The sequence below is a fragment of the Aulonocara stuartgranti genome (genome assembly GCF_965226115.1).
Source record: "Aulonocara stuartgranti genome assembly, chromosome: 15".
Classification (NCBI taxonomy): Eukaryota; Metazoa; Chordata; class Actinopteri; order Cichliformes; family Cichlidae; genus Aulonocara; species Aulonocara stuartgranti.
The window spans coordinates 26,170,268-26,198,149 of NC_138951.1; the positions used below are offsets into that span (position 1 = coordinate 26,170,268).

General features: G+C 44.0%; 2 protein-coding genes across 5 annotated transcripts in view; both read left to right on the top strand.

Annotated features, from left to right (window-relative positions):
• Positions 1 to 513: 513 nt before the first annotated feature.
• LOC309690139 (transcription factor E2F6-like) lies at positions 514 to 9,588 on the top strand. 2 transcript variants are annotated; one of them, XM_082507056.1, is made up of 9 exons: positions 514 to 783; positions 4,163 to 4,447; positions 5,669 to 5,700; positions 5,812 to 5,840; positions 5,971 to 6,157; positions 6,468 to 6,622; positions 7,022 to 7,137; positions 7,208 to 7,367; positions 9,191 to 9,588. In XM_082507056.1, exons 1-9 carry the CDS (start codon positions 667 to 669, stop codon positions 9,217 to 9,219), a joined length of 1,110 nt encoding a protein of 369 aa, XP_082363182.1. In that variant the 5' UTR covers positions 514 to 666; the 3' UTR covers positions 9,220 to 9,588. The 2 variants fall into 2 exon arrangements, with proteins under 2 accessions (XP_082363182.1, XP_082363183.1); XM_082507057.1 differs by lacking the exon at positions 4,163 to 4,447 and having other exon boundaries at positions 515 to 783.
• A 751-nt stretch (positions 9,589 to 10,339) lies between these two features.
• Positions 10,340 to 27,882, top strand: part of tiam2b (TIAM Rac1 associated GEF 2b) — a 47,414-nt gene continuing 29,871 nt past the window's right edge. For 2 of the 3 annotated variants that reach the window (XM_082506992.1, XM_082506996.1), the window contains exon 1: positions 10,340 to 10,568. The gene's annotated coding sequence lies outside the window, so the exon portion shown is untranslated. Of the gene's footprint in view, positions 10,569 to 24,910; positions 25,046 to 27,882 lie in introns of all 3 variants that reach the window. The other variant, XM_082506993.1, reaches the window with a different exon arrangement.

Consider the following 27,882-nt stretch of genomic DNA (forward strand, 5'->3'; position numbering starts at 1 on the left):
AACTTCCAGACTATTTTCACGGCCAGAAGCCGTCACTGTGGAATGCACTGAATATTGATCCAAAATCACAGGAAGATTCGGCTGATCCAGAGTTTCAGTCTCACTGTCACAGAAAACACGGAGGATCATCCAAATCTTAGCACTTGGTTCCTCCTATGCCGGGCGGCGCATCGGGCAGCTAGTGATCTCCATAACTCTGCCATTGCCGGTCCCAAGCCCGGATGATAAAGGAGAAGGGTTGGGCGTGGGGCTAGCAACCCCACCCTGTAAAAACTCCAAACATCCAAATCTAACCTCAGTATTTAGGCTTCTGAAGTTCAGGCTCATTAACTTTAAGAAGGAAACATACTTTGTTCTTGCGATCTGGACCTACTCGTCCCACTGATCCAGCACTGAAGCCATGTACACTGTGCTCGGAGACCTCTGGGGAGTTTGTCTCCGTTGGTCTTAAACTCTAAATCTCTGCTTTATAATCTGCGCAGGAAGAGGGGGCGTGTCTCTTTACTTTACCTTCTTCCGCATTTATACATCCGGGTCATGCACGTGTTTTTCCGGTGACACGAGACATAAACAAACGGCACGCGGCGGGTGTACGTGGGTTAAGTCCGGATTGTGAGTCTTACCGGTAACAAACAGATCCCGGATGCAGTTGGAGAGGCGGTTAGCATGGTGAAGTGTGTGGTTTCTGGGTGTCCGAACCGCGTAGCTCACTACACCCGGGGGGCCTTCCAGCCACCCCCCAAGAGGTTCTTCAGCTTCCCCAAAGACCCGACTCGGGTCCAGGTACGAGCTCCGCTGTGTGTCCGCTGGCTTTGTATGAAGGAGGTTTACTTTGAAAAAAGTATTTTATTATCCTGAAAAAATTTCCAAAACATTCAAAGACTTTTCCAAACCTTTCCTTCTAAACCATGAAAATGTTTTAATGGATTGCATGTATATAGCGCTTTTCGAGAACCTCAAAGCGCTGTACAATTCCACTATTCATTCACTCTCACATTCACACACTGGTGGACGCAAGCTACAGCTGTGGCCACAGCTGCCCTGGGGCAGACTGACTGACTGAGTTTTCAAACTCAGTTTGCAAACATTCCCAGGCTCACGTTATTACGTCTTTGTTTTTAGTTTTAAAGTAAAGAAATGGTTTGGAAACTTTTTTTAAAAACACATGAAAACCAAACTGAGTGACGTCAGCAAGTAAAAGTAAGTAAGTGAGTAAAATTTTATTTATATAGCACCTTTCAAGATAAAAATCACAAAGTGCTTCACATAAGCTAAAACATAAAAAAATCAACCAAAAAGCAACCGTTGCTGTTTGCTGTCATGAAACACTGATTAAAAATTCAAATTCAAATTTTATTTGTCACGTACACAATCATACACAGTACGATATGTAGTGAAATGCTTGGACAACTGCTCGTGACCTAAAGAAAACAAAAAAGGAAAAGGCAAAATCATAAGATAGGAAATTAATATGAAGAATTAAAAAGGGTAAATTTAACTAGGAAGGAATAAAATATAAATTAAGGTTAAAAATGAAATAACTGTACAACACAAATTAGAATGAAGGGTAAATTTAACTGGGAAAGAATAAGATAAAATATATAAATTAAAGTTGAAAATAAAATAACTGTACAACAAAATACACAATATAGAACTATATAAGAATGTATGAAGAAATATAAATAAATATATACACAATAACAGCAGCTGTACAAGTATTAACTGGAAATGAAGAATATAATGTCCAGTGTTGTGCAATCCACATTATGTCTTGTACAGTGCAGATATGCTTAAAGTGATTTAAGTGATGAAGTGAAAACAATGTCCAGAATGTCCAGTGTGTGTGTAAGAACTATATGTGTGGGTCAATACTGTGTGGTGGTGTGATTGAGAAACCGTATCGCCTGCGGGAAGAAGCTCCTCCTCAGTCTCTCTGTGTTGGTCTTCAGGGAGCGGAATCGCTTTCCTGACCTCAACAGAGAGAACAGTCTGTTGTTGGGATGGCTGAGGTCCTTCACGATCTTCCTGGCCTTGGTCCAGCACCGCCTGCTGTAGATTGAGTGCAAGTCAGGGAGCTCGGAGCGGATGGTGTGCTCAGCTGATCGCACAACCCTCTGTAGAGCTCATCTGTCCTGCATGGTGCTGTTCCCGAACCAGGTTAAGATGTTTCCCGTCAGGATGCTCTCTATGGTGCAGGAGTAAAAGTTCCTGAGCACCTTGGAGGGCAGTTGGAAGTCTCTCAAGCGTCTGAGGTGGTAGAGACGCTGACGGGCCTTTTTCACCACGGTGTTGATGTGACAGGACCATGACAGGTCCTGCGTGATGTGAACTCCGAGGTATTTGAAGCTGTCCACTCTCTCCACTGGGCACTCGTTGATGACGGGGGTCTGGTAGTTCCTCTCCTGCTTAGTGCTGAAGTCCACTATCAGCTCCTTTGTCTTACTGACGTTTAGAAGGAGGTTGTTCCTCTGGCACCAGTTCTCCAGATTCCTAATCTCCTTCAGGTAGGCCGTCTCGTTGTTATCAGAGATCAGGCCCACCACGACGGTGTCGTCAGCAAACTTGATGATGGTGGTGGAGCTGGTAGTGGCCACACAGTCATATGTGTACAAAGAGTACAGCAGGGGGCTCAGGACACACCCCTGGGGGGCTCCAGTGCTGAGAGTGGTGGAGGCTGAGACATGTCCGCCATCCTTACTGCCTGTGGTCTGCCAGTTAGGAAGTTGGAGATCCACTGACACATAGATGAGCTGAGTCCCAGATGCTCCAGCTTGGTGGTGAGTGTGGAGGGAATTATGGTGTTAAATGCAGAGCTGTAGTCTATGAAGAGCATTTTAACATAATTCCCCCTTCTAGTGTCCAAGTGAGTGAGTGAGTGATGTGTGGAGGAGATGAGAGATGGCATCGTCTGTGGAACGATTTGGACGGTAAGCGAACTGTAGTGGGTCCAGTGTGTCTGGTAGTGAAGAAATGATGAAGTCTCTGACCAGGCGTTCAAAGCACTTCATCACTACTGAGGTGAGGGCTACAGGGCGATAGTCATTGAGAGAAGCAGGGTGGGGTTTCTTCGGGACAGGAACAATGATGGACTCTTTGAAGCATGTGGGGATCACTGACTGAGATAAAGAGATGTTGAATATCTCAGTGAACACAGGAGCTAGCTGGTATGCGCAGTCTCTTAGGATACGACCTAGGATGCCGTCTGGTCCTGCTGCTTTCCTGGTGTTCACTCTTTTGAAGGCTCTCCTTACTTCATGCTCGGAGATGACGAGCACGTTTCCGGTGCTGGCAGTATCTTCCTGTCTGCAGCCGTTAGCGCTGCTAGCACTAGCATTGTTGGAGTCCTTAGCTGCAGCCTCGAAGCGAGCATAGAAAGTGTTCAGCTCATCTGCCAGAGTCACGGCCGCGTTCGTCATACCGGTTGTTGGTGCTTTATAGTCCGTTATTGTCCTTAGTCCCTGCCACAGGTTCCTAGAGTCACTCTGTTGCAGTTGTGACTCTAGTTTCCTCCCGTAGCGCTGCTTCTCCTCTTTCACCGCCCTCCGCACGTTATATGACGCGGCTTTGTACGGGTCCATGTCCCCCGTCGTGAGTCCCGTGTTGTAGGCAGCGGTGCGGGATCTCAGAGCGTCGCGGATGGTTTTATCCACCCACGGCTTCTGGTTGGGAAACGTTGTGACAGTCTTTGTCTCCACGGTATCATCCGCTAGTTTCCCGATGAATCCCACAACCGCTTCCGTAAACACGTTGACATCATTATCGGAGCTGTTTCTGAACATGCCCCAGTCTGCGTCATCGAGTGCGTCCTGTAAAGCGGCCACCGATTGATCCGTCCAGCGCGCGACCTTCCTCTGAACCGGAACTTCCTGTTTCAGCCTTTGTTTGTATTTTGGCACGAGGAAGATGGCGGCGTGATCAAATTTGCCAAATTTGCCAAATTAGTTCATTAGTTCACTGGTTTTTAATTTCATTAGAGATGAGTTATTGTGATTCTGAGGGCGTGCGGCAGCAGGCAGATGGAATAAAAGATGAAATAGGCGTTAGAACTTTGGTGTAGGTCATGAAATCACTGTGTTGAGGTGTGGTGCAGTTTCCCCTGCAGTGCCTCATGTGGGGTGATCAGGTCCAACTGACCTGCAGTAACTCTGGCGGCTATGCTCAGGTTTGGCTGGCCGCCCTGAGGGAGACGCACAGGCAGGACACTGGAGAGGACCTTTTAATCTGTGAAGACCACTTCCTGCCGGAGGATATCTGCAGAAAGGGAGTCACCAGTGATGCCATTCCGCTCATGCCCCCTTGCCTGGATGGGCAGCTGGGTCTGCTCAGTGCCTGGGAGGTCGATTCCTCTGAGGAAGACGAGCAGTGGCACGCCGGAGGCTGCAGTAACGACAGAGAGGAAGATGAATTTAGAGAGGAACGTCCAACTGCACCGAATCCACAGCAACAGGTGGGAGTCTGTTCTGATTTGGTTAGTTGTGATTTTTCAGAAACTGCTGAGGTTGAACTGAAGGTCTCTGTGGATAGCTGCGTGCTTTGGACAAACTGCACACACGCAGCACATGTGCAGAAAAATGACAGCAGCTTCACTGTTAGTTGGACATGAAGAGGAATGAGCAGCGTGTTGACGTGTGCTGAAACATTTCTCTGATAATAATTAGCTAATATTTTAAGAAAATGAATCATCTTTAAAGCTGTGAAATAAAAAGTATGTCGGAAACTCTCTAATGAGATTTACTGCTGTTCTTTCATAAATCTGGTTCAACTCAATCACCAAATTAGAAAGGTCAATTAACTAAAAGAAAAACTAAAGTAAATACAGCAAAAACAGAAGTGGCCCTAAAATTGAGCCCTGTGGGACGCCTAATGACAGAGAAGCAGAAGACAATTCAGAACCGAGAAGGATGGTGGAGAAAGTTCTGTTTGCTAAGTGTGACCTAAACGAATTAAGTGCAGTGCCACCAATGCCCACTAGATCATTTAATCAAGATAGTAGACTATTGTAGTCTACTGTGTCAAAGGCAGCTGTTAGGTGAAGCAAGACCAGAACAATGTGGTTACCAGAATCACATGCCAGAAGCATGCAGTTAAAGAGCATTAGTGCACGGGCACCAAGCAGGCATCAACAGGATCCAGGGGTCGCTCAGACAGACACAAAATTCTTAGGAACAATCCGTGCGCTGTTCGGAAAACAGGAGAAAAATTCCTTGGTGAAACTTCAGCTTCACTGACCATTTCATTTACAGTGGCAGCGATGACACAGAGACTTGGTTTCATGAATGACATGGGTCACAAAAGCAGAGCGACACATGAGCAGCCCTGTCACACTGGTGCCATTATTCCAGCCAAATTCAAAGTCATCAACATGAGTCAAGCATTAAAAGCCGAGGCTCATTCATCAATCATCTGGTTTCCATTTTTTTCTTGCTCAGCCATCATCTTTTACACATAAATAAACTGCCCCTCAGTAGGCTTCCAGAGGATGGCTAATCAATGAAAAGTAGTACAGTAGTGCAGCTTTAAAGCGATAGGAGCTAAAAAAAAAAAAAAAAAAAGCTGCTGCAGAGGATGAACATGTCAGTCATGCAAAGCTGCCCTAGTGAGAAACATTGGCCCTGATCTTGACTCTAATGTGATTCGATTGATTCATTTTATAGTTTCTGTTTTCCAGGGTCCGGGCTGGGATTGGGACGACAATATCAGGTAACTTACGTCTCTGTGTTTTGTGTTGTCTGTTAATTAAAAAGTTCTAACTGCCTCTCGCAGCTTGTTAGTTCAGCACAGTCTCAAATGCAGTCTTCTTTTCTTCTGCAGTGCTTCCCTCCAGCAGAGCATCAAGCGCGGTGAGTCTTAGTATTCTACTCATTTCTAATCCTGGACTCTACTGCAGTACCTTTGAATGATTGTTACTGAATCAGACACAGTTTTGGTGAAAGCTCGGCACTGTGAAGCAAACGGCTCCGTTGTGTTCAGGCAAACCTCTGGGCTCGTTGACTCGCGGTTTCCTGGAGCTGCTGCTGGCAGCTCCTGACGGCTCCCTGGACATCAGGCAGGTGGCAGCGAACCTGCAGACCTCCGTGCAGCAAGTGCACGCCATCGCCAGGGTCCTGGACGGCATCAGCCTCATCCAGAGAGAGTCGGCCCACAAGATCAAGTGGATGTGAGTCCTGAACGAGAGCATGATGGATGTGTTAGGATCTGCCTCACTATCTTTTTCCATAAATTAAGTTTTTATGTGATTCTAATTTTCCTCCAGTCAAATTTGTGCAGGTTTGTTCTGCAGTGCAGTTTTTGTTTGAGTGCCTCTCACTGATAAACAGCAGGTTTGGAGGGAAGTTAATCATCTTCAGGTTAAATTGCAGGTTAAACGCAGCCTGCAAGGAGACTGTGAGAGCAGCTGAAGATGTTTTTTCCAGTTCGGGTTAGGAGTCGGTAGTTCCTCTTTTAGCATGAACCTTCTCTGTGTGCAGAGGTTGGAGCTCCATCTCCAGCTTCCTGTGGAGGAACCAGGAGAAGTTCCATAGAGAGATTCAGAAGCTGAAGCTGGTGGAGGAAGCGCTGGACGGCTTCATCAGAAGCTGTGCCCAGCAGCTTTTCAGCCTTACGGACAACGTGGAAAACTCTTCATATCCTTCCATGTGGGACTGAGGTCAGAGGTCACCCCTCTCAGAGGCCGTCAGCCTTTCGACAGGCCACCGTCCTCCAGCTCCTCATCCGAGCTCCAAACATGTGCCGAGTCCGGCCCAGGGTCTCCTGTTGAGCCCATTTTCCTGGATTATTATGGTATTTTAAGAAAGTAGTAGGATTAGCATTCTCGATTTCTTTCTTGTTAGCTGAAAGAGTCATCTCCAGAAATATGAAAATAATAATGCAGAGATCCTGGGTTCAGTGAAACTGCAGGAAAAATCTATAATAAGTCTGAGAATCAGTCACATTGCTCAGCATCAGGTATATAAAAGTGCCTTAAGTCTACAGATTTTTGCTCTTTTCTTTAAAGTGAGAAGTTTTCTTTAACCCTTTTTTACGCTTGCCTATGTGACGTTCGAGGACATCAGTCGACTTGGAGTGTACCGGGATCAGACGGCCATCATTGTCAAAGCTCCCGAGGACACTAAGCTGGACGTTCCTGCTCCCACAGAGGTGATGCAGAGTTCAGACGGCCACGTCTCTGCTGCCTCAGTCATTTATAAGTGTGTCTGTGTTTCTTTAGGAGAGCGTTCAACTCTGGCTGAAGGCAGTGAAAGGTCCCATCTTGGTGATGACCTGTGAGGTTGGCTCTGACAATGCTGTGACCTCTGACCCCATGCAGAGGATTACCTCATTTTTAACTCTGAACGAGAGCCGCATCAGGACGACGGAGCTGCACGAAAGTATGAAAAGAAACCCTTTCTTTTTCTTTTGGCTCCAATGTTGAAAAAGAATCTGTCAAAAAATTCCAAATCACCTCTAAAGGTTAATGACTAAACCCCAGCCACCTCTGGTTAAAGTTTCCATGCACATCTGTCCAGAACTTTTTTTTGTCTGCCGTGCGAACAAACAGCAATCGGCCATTTGGCATTAGAGATGGACCGATCCGATATTACGTATCGGTATCGGTCCGATACTGACCTAAATTACTGGATCGGATATCGGAGAAAAATAAAAAATGTAATCCGATCCATTAAATATCACGAAAGCACCTCACAAAACTTGCAACACGCCGTAACTCACCTCAGAACGTTAGCAGTCGGAGCAGTATGCATCACGTGATAGAGCAGCTGTGGCATGCTGGACCTGTCGGTGGTCTGGATAGCATTTGGAGCTTCGCTAGCAACCCGGCATTTCATCTCCGACAAAGTTATCCCGAGAGAAGTAAAGCAAGTGTGTAAGTCCATCTCTGAATGTTTGTAAAGCATTCCTGCGTTAAGCTTAACAAGCGACTGCCTCTCCTGCTGCTACTTCAATCATGAAACTGCTTAACGATCAGCTGATCGGCTTTTCTGTCGCGAGTCCGTGTCTCTAGTTTGCTTTTGGCCCATTTTGCACCAGAAAGAGGAAACCAGCGGCTGAACAACAGCAGCACGTTTAAGCTTGATCAGCTATTGTTAGAATTTATTTAATATTACTTTCTACTCCAGGATCTTTTTCTACGTAGCTGACGCTGGTAACTGTGCAGGGGCGGATCTAGCAAAGTTTAGCCAGGGGGGCCGATAGGGCATTAACAGGGAAAAGGGGGCACAAAGACATACTTTTCTTTCTTATTCTCATTTAAAATGTCTAGCTTTTAATAAATAATTATCTGACACCCAAAGTTTTAATTTGATGTAAAATGAATAGAAGTCAATTACTGTATATAGTAACTATTAAGTCTAATATATATACCCTAGTAAGCTATAGTACTTTTTCCTTTGGGAAGGTACCATCTGTGCAGTCTGCAATTTTGTTGAAGAAAGATGTTGAATCTATTTAATATTTCTTGAAAAATAATTGATTTCTGTGCATTTTTTTTCACACTGCATCAAATTAAGGTTGATTACGTCGATTAAGCATCATGAGGTGGAGCGTGAGGGGTGGTTCCCTATTTTTTATTTATTTATTTTTGTTGTTGCTGGGAGTTGGAACCCTATTAGTTAGGTTGCTTAATATTTATGCTAAGTACTCTTTAAAATACCAGAATAGGGAGGATGGTGTAGGTTTAAGTTTATTAGATTGATCAGTATTGCTGAACTATGAAATTTTTTTTTTTTGCATACAGGTATAACAGAATAGCTTTAGTGTAGTTGTTGTTTTAAACTTGAGTATGAACTTATACAAAATGCAGCAAGATATTTAAAAAACAGTTTTGTTGATTAAAAAACACTATATCGGATTCATATCGGTATCGGCAGATATCCAAATTTATGATATCGGTATCGGACATAAAAAAGTGGTATCGTGCCATCTTTATTTGGCATCAGTGCCAACCGCGAGCACGTGAGGTCGCTGTGAATCCTGCCTTCTTTTCCTGGTGTGTTTGTTATGGAGATACTAACATCTTCACTTCAGTGTCCCTCAAAATGAAGACGTCACACAGCTATCAGCCAGTTACTTTGAAGCTGCAGTGAAAATGACTCTGCAATCCTGTTGATTGGCTCATTTGGGACGGGGGGGTGTGTCACCTGGCAGCTTGTCTCTGGTCTCATTTCTGAAGTTATTCTGTGTTTGCTGTTTTCAGGGTCACTCACTGACCTGGAGAGCCCATGAACACCAGCTGACCTCCAGGGGTGCCGGCGTGTTGCTGCATGTGTCTGATAAATGCACACAGGGAGAACATGAGGAAGTACCTGCTGACGGTGGCTCACTTTAACTCATGCTTGATGCTGTGACGACATGACAGCAGCAAGCTCCTCCTACCAGAGGAAACAGTCTGAGCACAGAAAAGGGAAAAAAACAGTTTTCATCTGGACCAATGAAACGGCTTTAACCTGCTGAGCTCAGTCTGATGCACAGTGCCTGTATTTCACTGTTTGTCTTTCTGTCCTTTGCTTTGTGTTTTTAATGTATAAATGTTTACTTCTTCATCTCACAAATACCTCAAATATACTTGGACCAATAAAGTTTTACTTTAAAGTTGTGAATCACTTCCTGTTTTCATTCATGAGGAAAAAAAAAAAGCTCCAACAAAAGTGTTGAGCAGCAGAAAGTCCCAATACTCTGTTCCTCCCTTTAAAATTTCCTGAAGTGCACAGCTGAAAATCAGAAGTAATAATAAAGGAGTTTTTAGTGGCATCAACTAGAATCTAGAACATACCATAAGCATTTCCAATAAAAATAAATACTTAACAAATGGTCATAATATTAATGGTTCAAAAAGAAAAACTTCATAATAAAAATAAATGTGAATTTATGTTCTGTGCTTCGGCTTTTTTATTTTACCACACATTTTGTTTTTGTCTGGAGTCTCAGGTCAGCATGAGCCACTAGCTCCTGCTGCTTTCTGCTTGTAGTAATACACAGGTACAGCAGGCAGGGGGCAGTATACTACACCTAATGTGTATTCACTTCATCTCGTGTTTCGAGCTGATTACATTTAATAATGAACTGGTTCTGATCGCATTGATCGAGTTTATAAAAAAGTTCAATCAGCTGTAAATAAATAAATACGTCATCAGTAAGAAATCCATGTTCCTCTCTCTCAGCTTTGTTTTTGCAGCTTTAGAATGTTTTAAATGACTCTCACGTGTTGCATTCATATTTGTGATCGTGTGAGTTATGAAGCTCCGAGTGTCCCAAAGGCTCGTCAGACTTGTTGCAGTTTAATTTCTTCTGTCTTAAAGACAACATTCGGGGAACAGCCTTCACCCCGCTGTGTGGACGGTGAGAGGACACAGAGCTCACCGTGGAACTGACTTTAAGAAATCTACTTGAGTCTGAGAGGGGTGGCCTGGTTACAGCACATCATCTTCCTCCTCTTCGTGTGGCTGGTCGTGGTCCAGCTGCAGGACCCCGCCCTCCTGCTGTCAGGACGGAAACACAACATGTGAGCAGAGCGGAGGAAAAGTCCAGGATCGTTCCTCGGACATAATTCTTTTTATTCCAGGACTTTACTTTGGGTGAGTTTTTGTCTTTTCTCTACTGATGTTTGTGTGGGAGTGTTCTCCCACAGCAGTGAGTCTGTAGGAGTGAGTGTTTTGTGGTGTTTTTGAGCAGAAGCTGCAGGTTTTGTGTGCTGTTCTCTCGGACAGTCCTTAAAGAAGATGACTTGTGCTTGTGTAATGTGAGCAGAGTGCTAACAGTGCGCAGCAGGTCCTGGAGGTTGGTGTGTGTGTCTGCAGACTGAAACTGGTTACATAACGTGAGTAGACATGGCATGTCCTCCTCCAGCAGCAGCTGTAAGCAGATGTTTCCTCTTTGGACTGAAACTTTACAGACATGTGACCATCAGCTCTGAGGTATACTGATGGCAGGAAAATGCATCATCAGAGCATTCTTCTCTGCTTGTGGTTTGGGATCTTTGAAATATTAAATGACTTATAATTAGTGATCATTATTCTCCAGTGAGCCTGTGGAGTAAAATGTGTTTGGGGCCTCTGCTAACCTCCTCTGTCCTCCACAGCATGCTCACTATTACTACGGTCTGTATATAAAAGATGGAGATCTGACTAAAGCAGCTGTGACACTGTATGTAGATTTCTGATTGGTTGAAAATTTGGCTTTAACTGGGTGATGAGTGACAGCAGAGATCCTCACAATGAGGAAAAAGCACAAAACTAAACTACAAATCAAAAAGCAGCATTAGCCACTCAGACAGGGCCTCCGGTGGACAATGCCCCCTGGTGGCAGTTCACAGATACCATGTGTATCACAATCATATTTACACAAACAAGGAATGTGTCATGGTGCAATCAACAATGAAAAAAATCAACATCATCTTGTACTGTTTGAAGTTTGAAACTAGCGACTAATCAGGAAAGTGTTTGCAAATACTAACTACCAGCTGAACAGCAGTGAAACTTATAAAACTATAACACAGACTGGACATAAAGAAACTTCGCCTTCAAAGTAAAAGACGTGCCTCAGTTTCAAAAGGTGCAACTTCTACTTTAAAGAAACTATGGTTTGCGTTGTTTTCAGTTTATCTACAGATTGAAGAGCAGCTGGTTGGTATTTGAAGTTCATTTGTTAGCAGTCACATGAGGTTGTGGTGGTTTTTAGCTACCGGTGGTGCCAGAGAGTCACTGACCAAGGTGTTGGCCTGTGTGACTAACCTTTGTTATCCCATCAACCATCATCAGTTATCAACCTCCAGGAACTACTTAGTTTCATATACTAATAATTAGGGATGGGTACCGGTATTGGTTCTGACATAAACGGTAGTAACCAGACCGTAAAGCAGTGCACATTTCGGTGTTTTATTTCGGTGCTTTTTTTTCCTGAGCTGTGATACACTTTAGATTCTAGCCAATCGTTTTACGTTTCCAAGGATAGTAGGCGGGCCCAGGTACATACGTTTTTTTAGAACAGAGCTACAGATTAAAAATGCCCAAGGCGAAGCGGTCAAAAGTCTGGCTGTACTTCACAGCAAAATATGCAAACTCAGCAGCAACAAGTGCTTTAAGCTGATACTGTGATACTGTGCAAAGGAGGTAACACCTCGAATCTGATGAAACACCTGGCGATGCATAACGGTTTTTTAAAAGCCGAGAAATGCACCGCATTTGATAGCTTGCTGCAAGACCTCACACCGAGCACATCTACTGCGGGTGTGGTGCCTGTTATCGGACCCTGAGTTAGCAACATCCCCCAAGAACCCGAAGAGTAGAGTCCTGGCCCCTAGCCCTGCCAGTGTAACAGAGATGATGACGGATGATGATGGCAGCAGCAGCCGTTCTTCTCTGCTTGAGTAGCTTAATGTTGTTTGTGTGTAATTTACGTTGAGGAGGCTAACCACGTTATTAAATTAATGCATGTAAGGTGAACTAGCAAACACCGTCGTAGTTACATGCATCTGTCTTCTTGTTTGATGGCAGATACTCCTTTCACCCTGGCAAAAAAGGCTAAAATGACCAAAGAAAAAGTGGGAAACAGCTAAACATGAGAGGTTTAGGACAAAGTTTGTGTTTTTTCCATTGTTTAAGCACTGCTTCCAGCCAAGAGTGATGCCATATATGCCCTATAGCTGCAGAAAAGTCTACCATTGATATCTTTTTACAAAAAAAACAGCTGAACATGAGAGGTTTTTGGACCAATTTTGTGTTCTCCATTCTTTAAGCACCGGTTCGAGCACCGTTTGAGCACCGGCACCGTTTCAAAAGTACCGGTTTGGTACTGGTATCGGATAAAACCTAAACGATACCCATCCCTACTAATAATATAATATTATTATAATAATTTACCGGTCGATCTACATCCCTACCCTCACCTATGCTCACGAGCTGTGGATAGTGACAGAAAGAACGAGATCGCAGATACAAGCAGTGGAAATGAGCTTCCTCCAAAGGGTGTCTGGCTTCTCCCTTGGAGATAGGGTGAGGAGTTCAGCCATCAGAGCAGAGCCGCTGCTCCTCCATATCGAAAGGAGCCAGTTGAGGTGTTGTGGCATCTGACAAAGATGCCTCCTGGGTGAGGTGTTTTAGGCATGCCTCACTGGAAGGAGGTCACGCTGGAGGGATTATATCTCTCGGCTGGCCTGGGAATGCCTTGGTGTTCCCCCGACAAGCTGAATGAGGTGGCAGGGGAGAGGGAGGTCTGGGCTTCTCTCCTTAGGCTGCTGCCCCCGCGACTTGGCTCCAGATAGACGTAAGAAGATGGATGGATGGATGGATGGATGGATATATTTTATAGGAAATACTAATTTTTCCCTGGTGACTGGGTTGTTGGCAGCTGGTTGCAGATCAGTCTTTAGGCTCATATGACTGGAGCCTTTTTCACTTGATCCTAGATTGCCACATGTCAAAAATATCAAACAACATAACATGTGGTTAGTGATCGCTTCATGTGCAAAAACTCAGTATAGTCTGAATAGTTTTTATAACCAGGGAAGTTGCCCCCTGTAGGCCATTAAAAACAATGCAGGCAGATGGTCTTTACTTTTCAGATACAGAAGCACAGAATGCCACATATTTGCATTCTTCACATCGTTGGACTGATGTATCACTGCGGTTTGTGTCCATGTCGGGGCCGTAATTAACATCAAAGCCGCTGTGGCGCATTAAGAAAGACTTATTACACTTATTTTATATGTCATAAAATTACCATCTTCTTCATGTGGCCTAAAACATATTGCACAAACTCTTCTTCATTAAATTCCTGATGATCCACAGCCTTTCTTCACTTGTTGTTTCCCCGAATTTCACAGCAGGAAACTGAGCGTGAAATCCAACAGCTGTCTATCTATCTATTAGGGGAAACCCTGTTAAATAAACCCCAGCAGGCCCCTGTGGTGGCTTTGTTGTGTGTGTGTGTGTGTGTGTGTGTGTGTGTGTGTGTGTGTGTGTGTGTGTGTGCGTGCGTGCGTGCGTGCGTACTATCCTGGTGGGGACCAAAATCTGACATTTACTATACTGGTGGGGACTTTCAGTGGGGACCACAATCCAGGTCCCCTCGGGGTTGAAAGCAATTTTCACACTCAAAATGTGGTTTTAGTGTCAGGCTTACAATTAGGTTATGGTTAGGTTTAGGGTAAGGGTTAAGGGCTAGGGAAAGCATTATGACAATGGGATGTCCCCACGAGGATAGCAAACCAGATGCGTGTGTGTGTGTGAGGCACAAACTAAAGAGCAGGCTCATTAAAGGGTAAGTGGCGTCCTGTAGTGCCCCCAAAACCTCCAGAGAGGAGAGTTCAGGACCTCTCACACACACACACACACACACACACACACACACACACACACACACACACACACACACACACACACACACACACACACACATGCTTTTGTCTTTTTGAGGCCCCTCATCAGTATAATGGATTTCTGGGGCCCATCCTGCTTGTAAACCTAAACTCTGAATCCAAAAGCTGCTTGGATCGCTCGCACATCATGCGTTTACGGCTGCAGACGGACATGCTGGGTCTCCATTGTGATCTCTCTTTCTGAAACAGCAGCAGACTATCAGCAGCATATTAAACAGAGCATCTCTCAAAAACATTTGAATAAAATCTCTGTAGAAAACTTTATTTACAACATACTTTGGCTGAACTGCATCTTCTTAAACTAAAAGGCACATTTACCTGTGCTGTTATTCACTGATCTTCAATATAGTCATTGTTAAACAATGAAATTGTGATGTCTTTTGTTTTTTTAAAAGCAGCAGCATCAACATAAGACCTCAGGTGCACACATTTCAGCAAGCTCAGGTATTCACAGTAGAGTCTTGCATGTGGTCCTGCACAGGTGAGCACCTGTGTGTTTGTGAGGAGTTCAAAGCTCAGCAGGTGTTCTTGTCAGGAAACTAAATTGGTATTTTTATTCTGAAGCAGGTACGCATGAAGGCTTTGGTTTGTGGGTGTAGTGTTGTAAAGTTTCTGAACACATGTTGGTGTATAACATGAATGTCACAGCTGTGATCATAAATGATGGGTCTTCCCCATCAGCAGCACCAAAGCTTCGACTCAGTTAAACTTCGACTCAGACATGGTGTTAGCTCAGATTCATCCTCAGTCACAGTTACACACACACACACTTGGGTTTAGTGATGACATCCAGTGGCCACAGGTATGCAGACATGTATATTATCACAAGTTCTAGCATTAAGATGAGCCCAAACTTTAAAATGGAGTGTTGAGAAGTTTTTGGCATGATGCACCCCGCACGTCTGCAGTCGGTCAAGCCAGACGTGATTATTTTCACACATCAGTGAGTTTACACACTTCTTGTAGGAGTGTGAAGCAGATGAAGCTGTAAACAAACCCTGGCGCTGCGTGCTTCTCTGCCCTCCTGACGGAATGGCTGCTGGTGAGTTTCCTGCGCTGTCGCTGACCTGGTTTGTGGTTGTTTGTGTTGTAAGACGAGCGGCTCAGGTGGCAGCGCGGTGGCGGGGAAACGCCCCAGCGGGTCGAACACTGCAGCGCTCTGTCCAGAAAACCACTGTGGAAGCTGCAGGCCCAAAGTCATGCCAAAATGAACATGCTGTATACACACACCAATATTTTCACAGCGTTTTGGGCCAGAACCAAAATATATTTGGAGGAAACCAAAGCTCACGTTTTTATTGCTACGAATGTGGTGCCATCACGCCAGGAACGTTCCCTCCCTACCCTGCAAATAACGTTTCTAAAAGTCTCTACAAACCGATGGATGACTTGAATAGTAGACAGATTTCAGGATTTCTTTGCAAACAGATTCTACCAGTAAAATAAAAACAGCTTCTGTGAGTGAGGAAAGAAGGAGGTCAGTCCAAAGCTAGAAGGAGGATGTTTTGTTCAGCATGAGTAAGAATAAAAGCCACACTGATCCCCTATGGAGGCCTCAGAGATCAATAACTGAAACACCTCAGTGATCAGCGTGACATGTGGGAGGCCAGAGATCAGCCTAGGTCTCTGACCAACAATAGAACCTGATTTTACTGAGCTCGATGCTCTGTCAGTCGAGTGTTTGGTCTTGGCTGTCCGTATGTCACATGACATCTAAACAGCATGTTAATGAATACAGAGTAGCATCATTAGGCTCTGCTGTGTGCTAATGAGAGTCAGTGTATAGTCAGTGAAAGATGGCAAGATTCTCGGTGTGATAATGATTTAGGTCCGTTGATGGAGAGAGTCAGTGTCCCAGAATTATGTGGATCAGAATTATGTCTTTGTCAACTTCAGTCATGAAAGAAAAAACTTCACATCACACTTCACAGATGCACCTTTGGAGTTTGTTTTTATACGTATTTGTTCCTGTTTGCATTCTAAACACAGATACGGACGCCTGCTCCTCGAAACCTGGAGAAAACTGTAAAAACCTGAGAGATTCAAGATTTCTTTGTGTTTTTATGCCTGTTTTTTTTTTTGTTTGTTTGTTTTGATGATTCAGTTTCAGCTGCTTCATTGTCCATTAATATGTCTCTGCGTTGCTTTTTGTCAGGCTAATTTGTGTCTGTTGGGAGATGAGTTGCACAAAACAGCATGTATCAGAGTGCATGAATCATTTCAGATGTTGGAGACTGAACAAACACATCAGGTTTTTGGGTGGGTGCTCCACACAAACACCTCCACTCAGTGTTTGTGTAATATTCAAAGATCGACATGTTAACTGCAGAGGTCGTATCAGACTACACATCCCGGACAAGAGCAAACTTTTTTTTCTGGCTTTCACTGATGGGCCTTTCCTGGCTGACTATGGGGACGTACATCACCATTACAGTGACAGACATGTTAATCAGAGCTGCAGTTTTAGTTCCAGATCTGTGAGGACTCTTCCATCAGCAGGTCCAATTCTGAGCAGCACAGTAGCAGGATGTCCTGCTGTCTTTCTGCCTCCAACTCCACAAACTTCTCATCTGTGAACTCCACGTCCAGTAGATACACCCGGCCATCAAACTGAGATGACCTGCAGCCTCCACTACAATGGTCCATGGGGAAATCCTCCAGTAAATATAGCTGCTCAGTTTATAGGCAGTTCATTTGTTTTTCTTCCAGTCTGACTTAAAACAGACGTTCCATGTAAACAACGATCGATGGAATTTAATTTTGGGGGACAGATGGAGGATGTTGCAGGGATTTCCTGCTCTTTTCCTCAATATACATCCGAAGTGTGTATCTCCATGTTTTTCTATATCTCAAAAACTGAAGTGGGAACCAGAGCAGACAAAAATAATCCACATTTATCACTTAAGTCATGATTTTAGTCATATATGTGCAACATCAGAGCAACACACAATAACTCCTGCTTTTGTTAAAGTTGAAAACACCTGATAGAACTTTAAAGCTGCTTCTCTCTGCAGTTTTTAAGCAGGCTGTGGCTCAGGTCACGAGCTGCTGTGATCACTGCTGCTGCACCAAGCATGATTCAAAGAAAAAAGGTGTCTGTGTTCAGCTGGAATGTGCAGTGGATTTTCCACCTAATTAACCTCCACGTTGTCGTGCAAGACCACCACTTTCTGCTCGATGGAAACAGGCAATAGGCTCAGCCGCTCTGTTGTTCTTTCTTTAAGCTGTTTAGTTTTCAGTGTCCAGCAACTGAGAGGTTTTGTTCATACACGAGGCACAAGACCAAGCTGATAAGATCCGCCTCAGCCAAGCAGAACTCCGTTAGACCACAGAGTGAAGCCGCTCCAGGATAATAAATCTAATTGGATCACATATTCACCATGATTGTCGTCCTGGTACGGGCAGGAGGTTCAGCTGGATGTTTGAGATTCTTTACACCGAGAGCACAAGACTGCAATCAACACTGGATAAAAATATAAAAATGAGTAGCCTTTTAAGAAGGTCAGAGCTGAGAGCTTACAGAAAATCCAGAATAAAATACTGAAAGGCCAAAAGACCAAAGTGCAGCTCCAACTACCCAAAAACATCTTAAATGAGTAGATCCTGATAGTTTATCATTTTTTAAGAACATTATTGCTTTATTGTTGCTTCAGTTGCTTTGTTTGTGAAGCTGTGGTGTTAAATGACTCTATGAGGCAATGGTTAAGAATCCTAACATGATGTTGATCACTTTCCAGTTAGAGCAGGGCCCATCCAAATTTCTCTGTGGGTTTATGTCTGCCCGTTTTCTCACTGACGTTGGAGTGCAGAGACACAGCGGCTGCAGTCGAGATGCTTCTTTTTTTAATGAAACATATATATCTGAATCTTTCTTTCATTTTCAGTTATGTTTGTCTTCATTTTCTAAAGTTTTAGAACAGTCTTACCAACTCGAGCACCTCCAGCTGGCTCCACGTCTGAGGAGAGCAAAGAAGTAGGAACGTCATAAAGGCTCACGTGCTGTTGAATTAAATCTGTTCGAGCTCTGTGGCCTTCAGCGTCAACACAGAAAGTGGACGGAGCTGTCAGCCAGCATACCTCAACCTGAATTTAACAAGGCCGGGGCTGTTCTTGGCAGAAACCGCTGCTGCTTCTTTTTTTCCCACTTTGTGGCTTTGGTTGCGGTGCTGTGGACTCAGCTGAGTGTGGGGCAGTGCTCACGAAAAGACCCATTCAGAGTGGATTGCAAACAGCTCAGACTCCAGTTTACTGGAGCAAAGAGACGATTTAAAGTGTCTCTGAACAAAAGACAAAGGAGACGCAGTTTGGAGAAAATTTTTGAATTGAGAATCAAACAAGCATCTGAATCACAGAGCATCACTCTCCAAACACAATAAACACAAACATCAGGGGCCGCTGAACACACGCACACAGACACACACACACACTCATCATGCTTTGATTACTTGGAGGATGGAGGAAACTGTAATAGTACAGCTCGTGATAATGAGGTTTGTTGGGTGCCTGCAGCTGTAATTTCAGGAGTCGTCTGTCTGAAAGGCTTTGGTTGGCCTGCTGAGGGTGAAGACGGCAGTGGAAAATCTCAACATGACCGTGAAATGGGAACCGCTGTGGTGGGCTTGATGACGAGGAGCAGAATCCTCTAATATGAATGAAATTCCAAATATGGCTGCAAAGATACCCATGAAAGTCAAAAGGCTTCAGCTTCTTCTAATAATGTATATAACAATAATAATAATATAAACATATAAGAGGTGTTAGCTTTGTTTCTGCGTCCAGGCCAACTAAAATTTATCTGAGAACTCATCCTCCATTTCTAAACAGGTAAACTTCACAGTTATTGGATTTTTCAATTCAGTGTTATTTTCATACAGCTCCAAATCACAACAACAGTCACCTCAAGGTGCTTTATACTGTAAGGAAGATCCTGCAATAATACACACCGAGAAAAAACGTACCATTATATGACCCCCTATGACAGGGGTGGGCAACTCCAGGCCTCAAGGGCCGGTGTCCTGCAGGTTTTAGATGTGTCCTTGATCCAACACAGATGATTCAAATGGCTAAATGACCTCCTCAACATGCCTTGTAGTTCTCCAGAAGCCTGGTAATGAACTAATCATTTGATTCAGGTGTGTTGACCCAGGGTGATATCTAAAACTTGCAGGACACTGGACCTCGAGGCCTGGAGTTGCCCACCCCTGCCCTATGAGCAGGAAGGAAAACTCCCTTTTAACAGGAAGAAACCTCCAGCAGAACCAGGCTCAGGAAGGGGTGGCCATCTGCCGTGACCTCTCTGCACTAAATCATACTTGTTATTAATCTCCAGGCCTCGAGGGCCGGTGTCCTGCAGGTTTTAGATCTCACCCTGGGTCTACACACCTGAATCACATGATTACTTTTTTAGCAGGCCTCTGAAGAACTTCAAGACATGTTGAGGAGGTCATTTAGCCAATTAAATCAGCTGTAATGGATCAAGGACTCATCGAAAACCTGCAGGATACTGGCCCTCAAGGCCTGGGTTTGGATACCACTATGCTGGAGGTTTCTTCCTGTTAAAAGGGGGTTTTTCCTTCCCACTGTCGCCAAAGTGCTTGCTTGGTATCAGATTTTAAAAAGCTCCTGTATAAAAGCCCCATAACCTCTTTGTGTTAGCATTGTGTGGCTGTCACTGTGTTACATCACCCTGCTGCTGCTGTTCTCAGAACAGCTTCCAACCAAACAGCGTTTCCCTCCACAGCTGCTTCCAATTACTCACATAATACTCTCTCTCTCCCTTCCTCTGTGTGTGTTTTCCCACATCATGATAAACTGCCCTTGCTGGCCCTCCCCGTCCACAGTCATACAAGTGGACTTGGCGTGAAGTCAGTAACGTCTGTGTGAAAGTAAAAACGCTCGCAGTCACATTTAGCTGTGACAGGACAGAAACTCAGTGTTCAGATACTTGTGGCTTTACCCTAAATTACATGGTGATGGCACCCATGAAGTTTTACTCCAGAGTATTTTGTTTTTGTTTTCAGTTGTTTTATGATGAACTTTTTTTTGTTTTCTTTTGTACCTCGTTACTTTCTAAGGAAGTGTGACTGTTGTTGGGAAGACCCATCAGGTGAACTCTAGTTTTTCATTTCTTTGTGCACCAGGTCACCAGGTGCACAAGGTCCCAGGTCCCTTTTTTTCCTCTCTTACATTTTTATAAAAAGACTCATGCAGAGCCCCGGCCCTTCTTTGAACTCCTCTGTCTTCATATAGGATTTGTACGGATTGGAAAAGCATATATCCAGTTATCCTCTTTCCTATATCCTGGACACATCTTTCCATCCGTCCTTCCAGCTTCGGTTCTTCAGGAAAACGAGTCCTGATGTGTTGTGGCTTTTGTTTCCACTGCTTTCGAGCATTGTGTCGTTGTCTTGCTGGCTCTGTTCAGGCTGTTTTCCGTTGTTGCTCAGCAGGTTCTGAATTCACTTTGGTTAGTGACGGTATACTGACTGACTGGTGAAGCTCCCAGATGTATCCGGGTCTTGATCACCACCCAGCTGTGAAAAACAAAAGCTGCTGAAAAGAAGCTGCACACAGCAAAGCTCCACAGTTAGTAGCTTCATTCTTCAGCCTCCAAAGTTGGACTAAATATTAAAATATGTAAGGATAGAAGCTCCTGTTTGTTTTAATGAGAGCTGTAAAAGTTTATTTTCTATTTTCAGTGAATCCAGTTCAGACACAAGGCTGATCTTTCACTCTGATGCAGAAGTTCATGCACTGCGAAGCAGCTTGAGGAAGTTTACTGTGAAGGAACAGGAAGGTTTTTTTTGTCAAACACTTTCACTGGGCCTGGTGTGGAAACAGAAATCAAACCACTGAAGCAGATTTTCCTGGTAGTTACTTTGTGGTGAGACGCCACTTTTTCAGCCTGCAGCCATAAATAAATAATAAGTTAAATAGGTTAGCTAAATAATAAGTGATTTCCTTCAAAATAAAAGCTTTAATGCAGGGTGGATTCATGGGAAGGTTTCACATCATTAGGGCTGGAGGCTTTATCGACCACTGAACCATGAAACCGTGTAAATTTTTAAAGCCTGTGATTTCATTTATGTAATATTCCCGTTATATTTTCACTGTTGCTCGGTTTATTCCATCTTTTCTCCTCCTCCAGTTTCTCTCCATGTTTCATTGTTTTCCAGCTCCGGCTCCTCCAACTGTTGTGTAACAAGCAAAGCGAGTCGGCACTCGGCTGCCTGTGGTTTCTGGTGACTCTCGCCCTTTTGGTATTCTCTGGCTCGGGGCAGCTCTTATGTAAGACAACAGGTTCTGCTCAGGATTTAACATGTTTGGTGTGTTTTTAATTATGGTGGCTGTTAAATAAGTTCCAGTAAGCAAAGAGTACAACAACCATCATATAAGTATGTCTTGATGCATTCTCAATCATCCAGGAAAATAAATCTCCAAAAGTTGATTCTGTTCATCTGGACGTAGCGTTTTGTGGGAGAAACGTTTCGTCACTCATCCAAGTGACTTCTTCAGTCTCAGCTGACTGCAGGTTTCCCCAAATCTTATAAACAGTGCATTTGCATAATGACTGAAATCAGCCCACATGGGCTGGGAGCCCATTGTTCCTTCAGTGGGCGCTACTTCCAGATGAACAGAATCACCTTTTGGACACCATTTAAGTAAATAACACAAAGTCTCAGAGTCACACCTTTTTGTTCCTCCAACAGTGTTTGGACAGGGTGGCTCCCAACTTTAAGCCAACCATGTCTACCAGCTGAGGGACGTTTATGTTCTCCCAGCATTCAGCCTGGAGGCTCCTGGCTGAAAACATGTACACCATGTATCCAAAAAGAGAAAAAGATTCAAAGATTTGATGATGTTTGATAAAAAATGACTTTAGGATGACAGACAGAGACTGAACAGACCCCAGAGTCATGCTCAGCTGAGCTCAGTGCAAGCCCACGTGATTGGCTGACTCTCTTTCATGAGCCAGATGAACTAAACTTGTGAATAGTGCTTGTAGGCGTAGTTAGTTTTACAGGTGATTTAAAACAGTCAGTCCATTTCAATATCAAGCACAGTAAAAGACCTTTTTCTGTGTTAAATATCTGAGTGATTAGTGTTAAACTGTGTGTCATAAAGGTTTGTAAATCAGCTCTCATTCCCACCACTTATCACATTGTTCTCTTTGAAAATACTGACGGTTCCTTTTTTGATTTTATGCCAAAGTCCAGTTTGTGCTGCTTTAGTAAATCTGGCCCTGTGTGTCCTGTTGGCAGATCTTCTACAGGCTGCAATAATAGAGCTGCTTTTGAGTGCCTGTGGTTGCTGCATATCTGCAAGCCATTTTGGAAACCAGGCTTAAAACTGATCAGCATTTAGGAATAATCCTTGGAAAATTATCAGCAGGAACGGAGACTGTGACTTCACAAATATAATGGTCCAGGCGAGTCTTTGTTCCAGCAGTGTATTTTTCTCTTTCACCAAGGTTGCCATGTCCGTATGGTGACATCAGGACAGGAAGCATGTGATGGGATGTTTGACCCTTCAGAGGTGCTCGAATCAAGTGCAGCTCAGAGGAAATCAGCATGTCCTGTGTTGTGCGTGTCTGAGTGCATTTCTGATGTCACAATGTTTACAGGCAGGGTAGGAAATTCCTGCAGCTGCAGCCAGATGTTGCTGCAGTTTGTCTTCAGGTCTGTTTAGCAGGAAGCTGGCAATCCTGAGCCGACCTGAACATCCACTCATCCGGATTGAAAAGCTACTGTCCTGTTTCTCAGGCTTGGCTGTGAAATGTTGTCTAACGAGTTCGACTGTCTTGAACTCCTCAGCGTTAGTGTTCACAGTGCAGTGATTCAGTTACTGAAGATTACATGATAGTAACAGGTTTCTGGTTCCTGTGTGGTGTTTCTGAAGGTTTTAAAAGGGTTTGTGTGATGTTGTTGTGACTGAGTGTAGGTGACCCGATCTGTTGATGTATGTGTCGGGAAACTGTTGTCCTTCGCCACCTTCCCTCATCGCTGTGCTGTTATTGTCTTTCTGCTGCTTCACGTCCCTGAAGCTGTAGCTGTGCAGGTAGCATTTCTACGACAGAGACACAAGACCTGTGTGTGCAAATAAAAAAGAGATAATTCAAAAAACAGAACAGGTGGTTCCGCCTGATTGAATCTGTTTCTGTGTGCCAGTTTGGTTCAGACAGGTGAGAAAGTGTCAGCCTCTGATAAGACAGCTGAGCAGGTCCTCCTTGAAGTTACCGTCTGACTGCGAGGACTGTACCCAAATTAAAGTTTTGTCAGTCAAATTAGACTCTGCCCTTGAATTTATTTGAATATCTGGTCCTTTTATTTTCCTCTGGGCTGCCATATGACTGTTTCTGGACAATTAGTTAAAGCAAGTGCACAAATTTCTTTAGCCTTTAAGAAATGAAACCATTTAAAATGCATTCATGCTGCTGCCTGCAGAGAAATAGCTTACATTTCATTAGTCAACCATTTCCACTAGTTTGCTGTGTTGTTGTTTTATGTCATTTGAACTCGTAACTAGGGATGGGTACCGGTTCTGACATAAACGGTAGTAACCAGACCGAAAAGCAGCGCACATTTTGGTGCTTTATTTCGGTGCTTTTTTTTCCTGAGCTGTGATACACTTTGAATTCTAGCCAATCATTTTACGTTTCCGAGGATAGTAGGCGGGTCCAGGTACGTACGTTCTTTTAGAGCAGAGCTACAGATTAAAAGCCCAAGGCGAAGCGGTCAAAAGTCTGGCTGTACTTCACAGCAAAATATGCAAACTCAGCAGCCTGCAACAAGTGCTTTAAGCTGATACTGTGATACTGTCAAAGGAGGTAACACCTCAAATCCGATGAAACACCTGGCGACGCATAGCGGTTTTTTTTAAAAGCTGAGAAATGCGCCGTATTTGATAGCTTGCTGCGAGACCTCACACCGAGCACATCTACTGCGGGTGGGTTGCCTGTTATCGGACCCGGAGTTAGCAACATCCCCCAAAAACACGAAGAGGAGAGTCCTGGCCCCTAGCCCTGCCAGTGTAGCAGAAATGATGACGGATGATGATGGCAGCAGCAGCCGTTCTTCTCTGCGTGAGTAGCGTAATGTTGTTCGTGTGTAATTTACGTTGAGTAGGCTAGCCACTTATTAAATTAATGCATGTAAGGTGAACTAGCAAACATCATCATAGCTACATGCGGCTGTCTTCTTGTTTGATGGCAGATTCTCCCTTCACCCTGGACAAAAAGCCTAAAATGACCAAAGAAAAAGTGGAAAACAGTTAAACATGAGAGGTCTTTGGACAAAGTTTGTGTTTTTTCAATTGTTTAAGCACTGCTTCCAGCCAAGAGTGATGCCATAAATCCCATATAGCTGCAGAAAAGGCTAACATTGTTATCTTTTTACAAAAAAACAGCTGAACATGAGAGGTTTTTGGACCAATTTTGTGTTCTCCATTCTTTAAGCACCGGTTCGAGCACCGGCACCGTTTCAGAAGTACCGGTTTGGCACCGGTATTGGATAAAACCTAAACGATACCCATCCCTAACTGCAGGTGTGGTGCCTGTTATCGGACCCGGAGTTAGCAACATCCCCCAAAAACCCGAAGAGGAGAGTCCTGGCCCCTAGCCCTGCCAGTGTAGTAGAAATGATGACAGATGATGATGGCAGCAGCAGCCGTTCTTCTAGCGTGAGTAGCTTAATGTTGTTTGTGTGTAATTTACGTTGAGTAGGCTAACCACGTTATCAAATTAATGCATGTAAGGTGAACTAGCAAACATCATCAAAGCTACATGCGGTTGTCTTCTTGTTTGATGGCAGATACTCCCTTCACCCTGGCCAAAAAGGCTAAAATGACCAAAGAAAAAGTGGAAAACAGCTAAACATGAGAGGTCTTTGGACAAAGTTTGTGTTTTTTCCATTGTTTAAGCACTGCTTCCAGCCAAGAGTGATACCATATATGCCCCATAGCTGCAGAAAAGGCTAACATTGTTATCTTTATACAAAAAAACAGCTGAACATGAGAGGTTTTTGGACCAATTTTGTGTTCTCCATTCTTTAAGCACCGGTTTGAGCACCGGTTCGAGCACCGTTTAAGCACTGGCACCGTTTCAAAAGTACCGGTTTGGCACCGGTATCGGATAAAACCTAAACGATACCCATCCCTACTTGTAACAGGATTGGCTTCTGGATGGTGCAAACTAATTGTGTAGATGACGTAGATGACATTCTGACAGTATTCTTTGTTCCCATTGGTAGTTGTTGCAGTGATGAGCCACAGAAAGCGACGCAGTGCTAATGTTTCACAAAGTCAACCATGTGGAGAGCTGTCAGCCTGAAGTCTGGATCTAGCGTCGCTAAGTTCTTGACCTCTAATGTTCTGCTTCTAAATTCAGATAAAACTGAGAGAGAATCCTCCCTTAGTTATGCTGCAATAGGTGTAGGCTGCTGGGGGAATCCCATGATGCACTGGGTGTTTCTTCTTCACTCACTGTGTGTTAAGAGACCTCTCTGCACTGAATCATACTTGTTATTAATCTCTGTCTCTGTTCTACAGCATTTCTTTTATCCTGTCTTCCTTCTCTCTCCCCAACCGGTCACAGCAGATGGCCCCGCCCCTCCCTGAGTCTGGTTCTGCTGGAGGTTTCTTCCTGTTAAAAGGGAGTTTTTCCTTCCCACTGTCGCCAAAGTGCTTGCTCATAGGAGGGTCAAATGATTGTTGGGTTTTTCTCTGTATGTATTATTGAAGGCTCTACCTTACAATGTAAAGCATCTTGAGGTGACTTTTGTTATAATTTGGCACTGTATAAAAATCAGCGAGTCAGCACAAAAAACTGAATTGAATTGAGGCTTCCGCACAGACTGACTTGGAGGGCTACACCATGAACGTCATAAGTGTTTCAAGAAACATCAGCTGGATGGTCCACACTTCGTGATGAACCCCTTCCGTGATGCTTTGATGGTTTTGGGTCAGACCTCAGAGCGTCGTTACAAACTGTCAGCTCAGCAGATTCCCTCGGTCCTCTTTGTGTCGGCTCGTCTTTGGTCTGCATCGGTGTCAGAGGTGTTTTCTCAGCTTCGGTCTGGCTGCTCAGTCACATCAGGATCATTTCCATGACTCTGCCCACAAAACAGGCCCGAAAACACAACGCACAGCAGTCGCAGCTGCTGCGTTTGTCTTTGCTCACCTCAGTGAGTTTACTGTACAAGCTTTCACATTCCTCTGATGCTCAGAGGCTCCGACCTCCAAGAACCAAACCCGGCTGAAACAAACCACAGAGAGCCGTAAATCACAGCCTTACCTGCTCTTACACAAACACTCCTTTCTCTGGTTTTCCTCTTAGATGCACTTAAAGGACGCTGTGCTTGTTTACAACTGTACACAAGCTCTTCAATCACAGACAACAAGGAGAACATTGTCCTTCTACGGCCTCCACCAAACATCTAAATGTCACAAACATTGTGGAGAGCAGGCTGAGGGCGGAGGTGTCAGCCAGAGATTTGAAAAATAATTTTTTTTTCCTTTGTAGTCTTAATTGTGTTCTGGCAGTTGTTCCTATCAGATATGATGTTTGACGTAATCGCACCAATGAAACAATGTCATGGTCGGTTTGGGTGTGGACCGCATTTAGAGAGAAACAGATGATAAATGCAAGTCCACCTTCATCAGTGCCGCCTAAGCAGATGAAATCAGAAGCTAAACGAAAATAATTAAGAAAAATTAAAGCTGAAAAATGAGGAAAACTGTCTATATAAGCAAAACCCTGAGGAGAGCTCACAGAAGGAGCACTCACATTCATACTCAAATGATTGAGCTCAGGTTAAACATCTCAGTGTGCACAGAAGTCCCTCATTCACAGGACGGCCATCAGAATAAAGTTTGCATGAACATCGTCACACGTGCAGCGATTATTAACATCTATATGTTTGTAAAAAGATTTATAAAGTCCTAATTCTTTTCATATATATTATGAACATTTCATCATCTCCCTGTGAATGCAATGTAAAATTCTCTGTTTTTGTTTGTTTTGCGTTCAGCATCTCTTTACGTAACTTAACAGACACCAAAATTTGTATCTGCAATTTTGTTACAACTATATACAGAATGAATAATTAGGAGTAAAATCCTTATTTATAACAGATGAATGAAGCTGAAGATGTCCTGATTGTGTGAACTGCTATGTTTATGTGAAACTAATCATTCCTGTGTTACACACAGAGAGATATTCATTTAACATATACACGAATTACTGAGAAGGCAGCTATTGGAGGGTAATTGATGAGCCTGTGGGTAAATTTGGATCAACAGCCAAGATAAGATCCCAGTGGATGACAAATGGATTCTGAAGTTATTCCCCAAAGAAACTAGTACATGTCCTATGCCCCCTGAAACAGCAGCCGTATGCCGGGTTTTTCCCGGTGGATATAAAGAGGTCTTGTTTACCACAGAGCCTGCAGAGCATCACCACATGAACCATCAGCCTTCAGCAGGTCTGGATTAAACAGCCTAAATCGCTTCCACCAGGG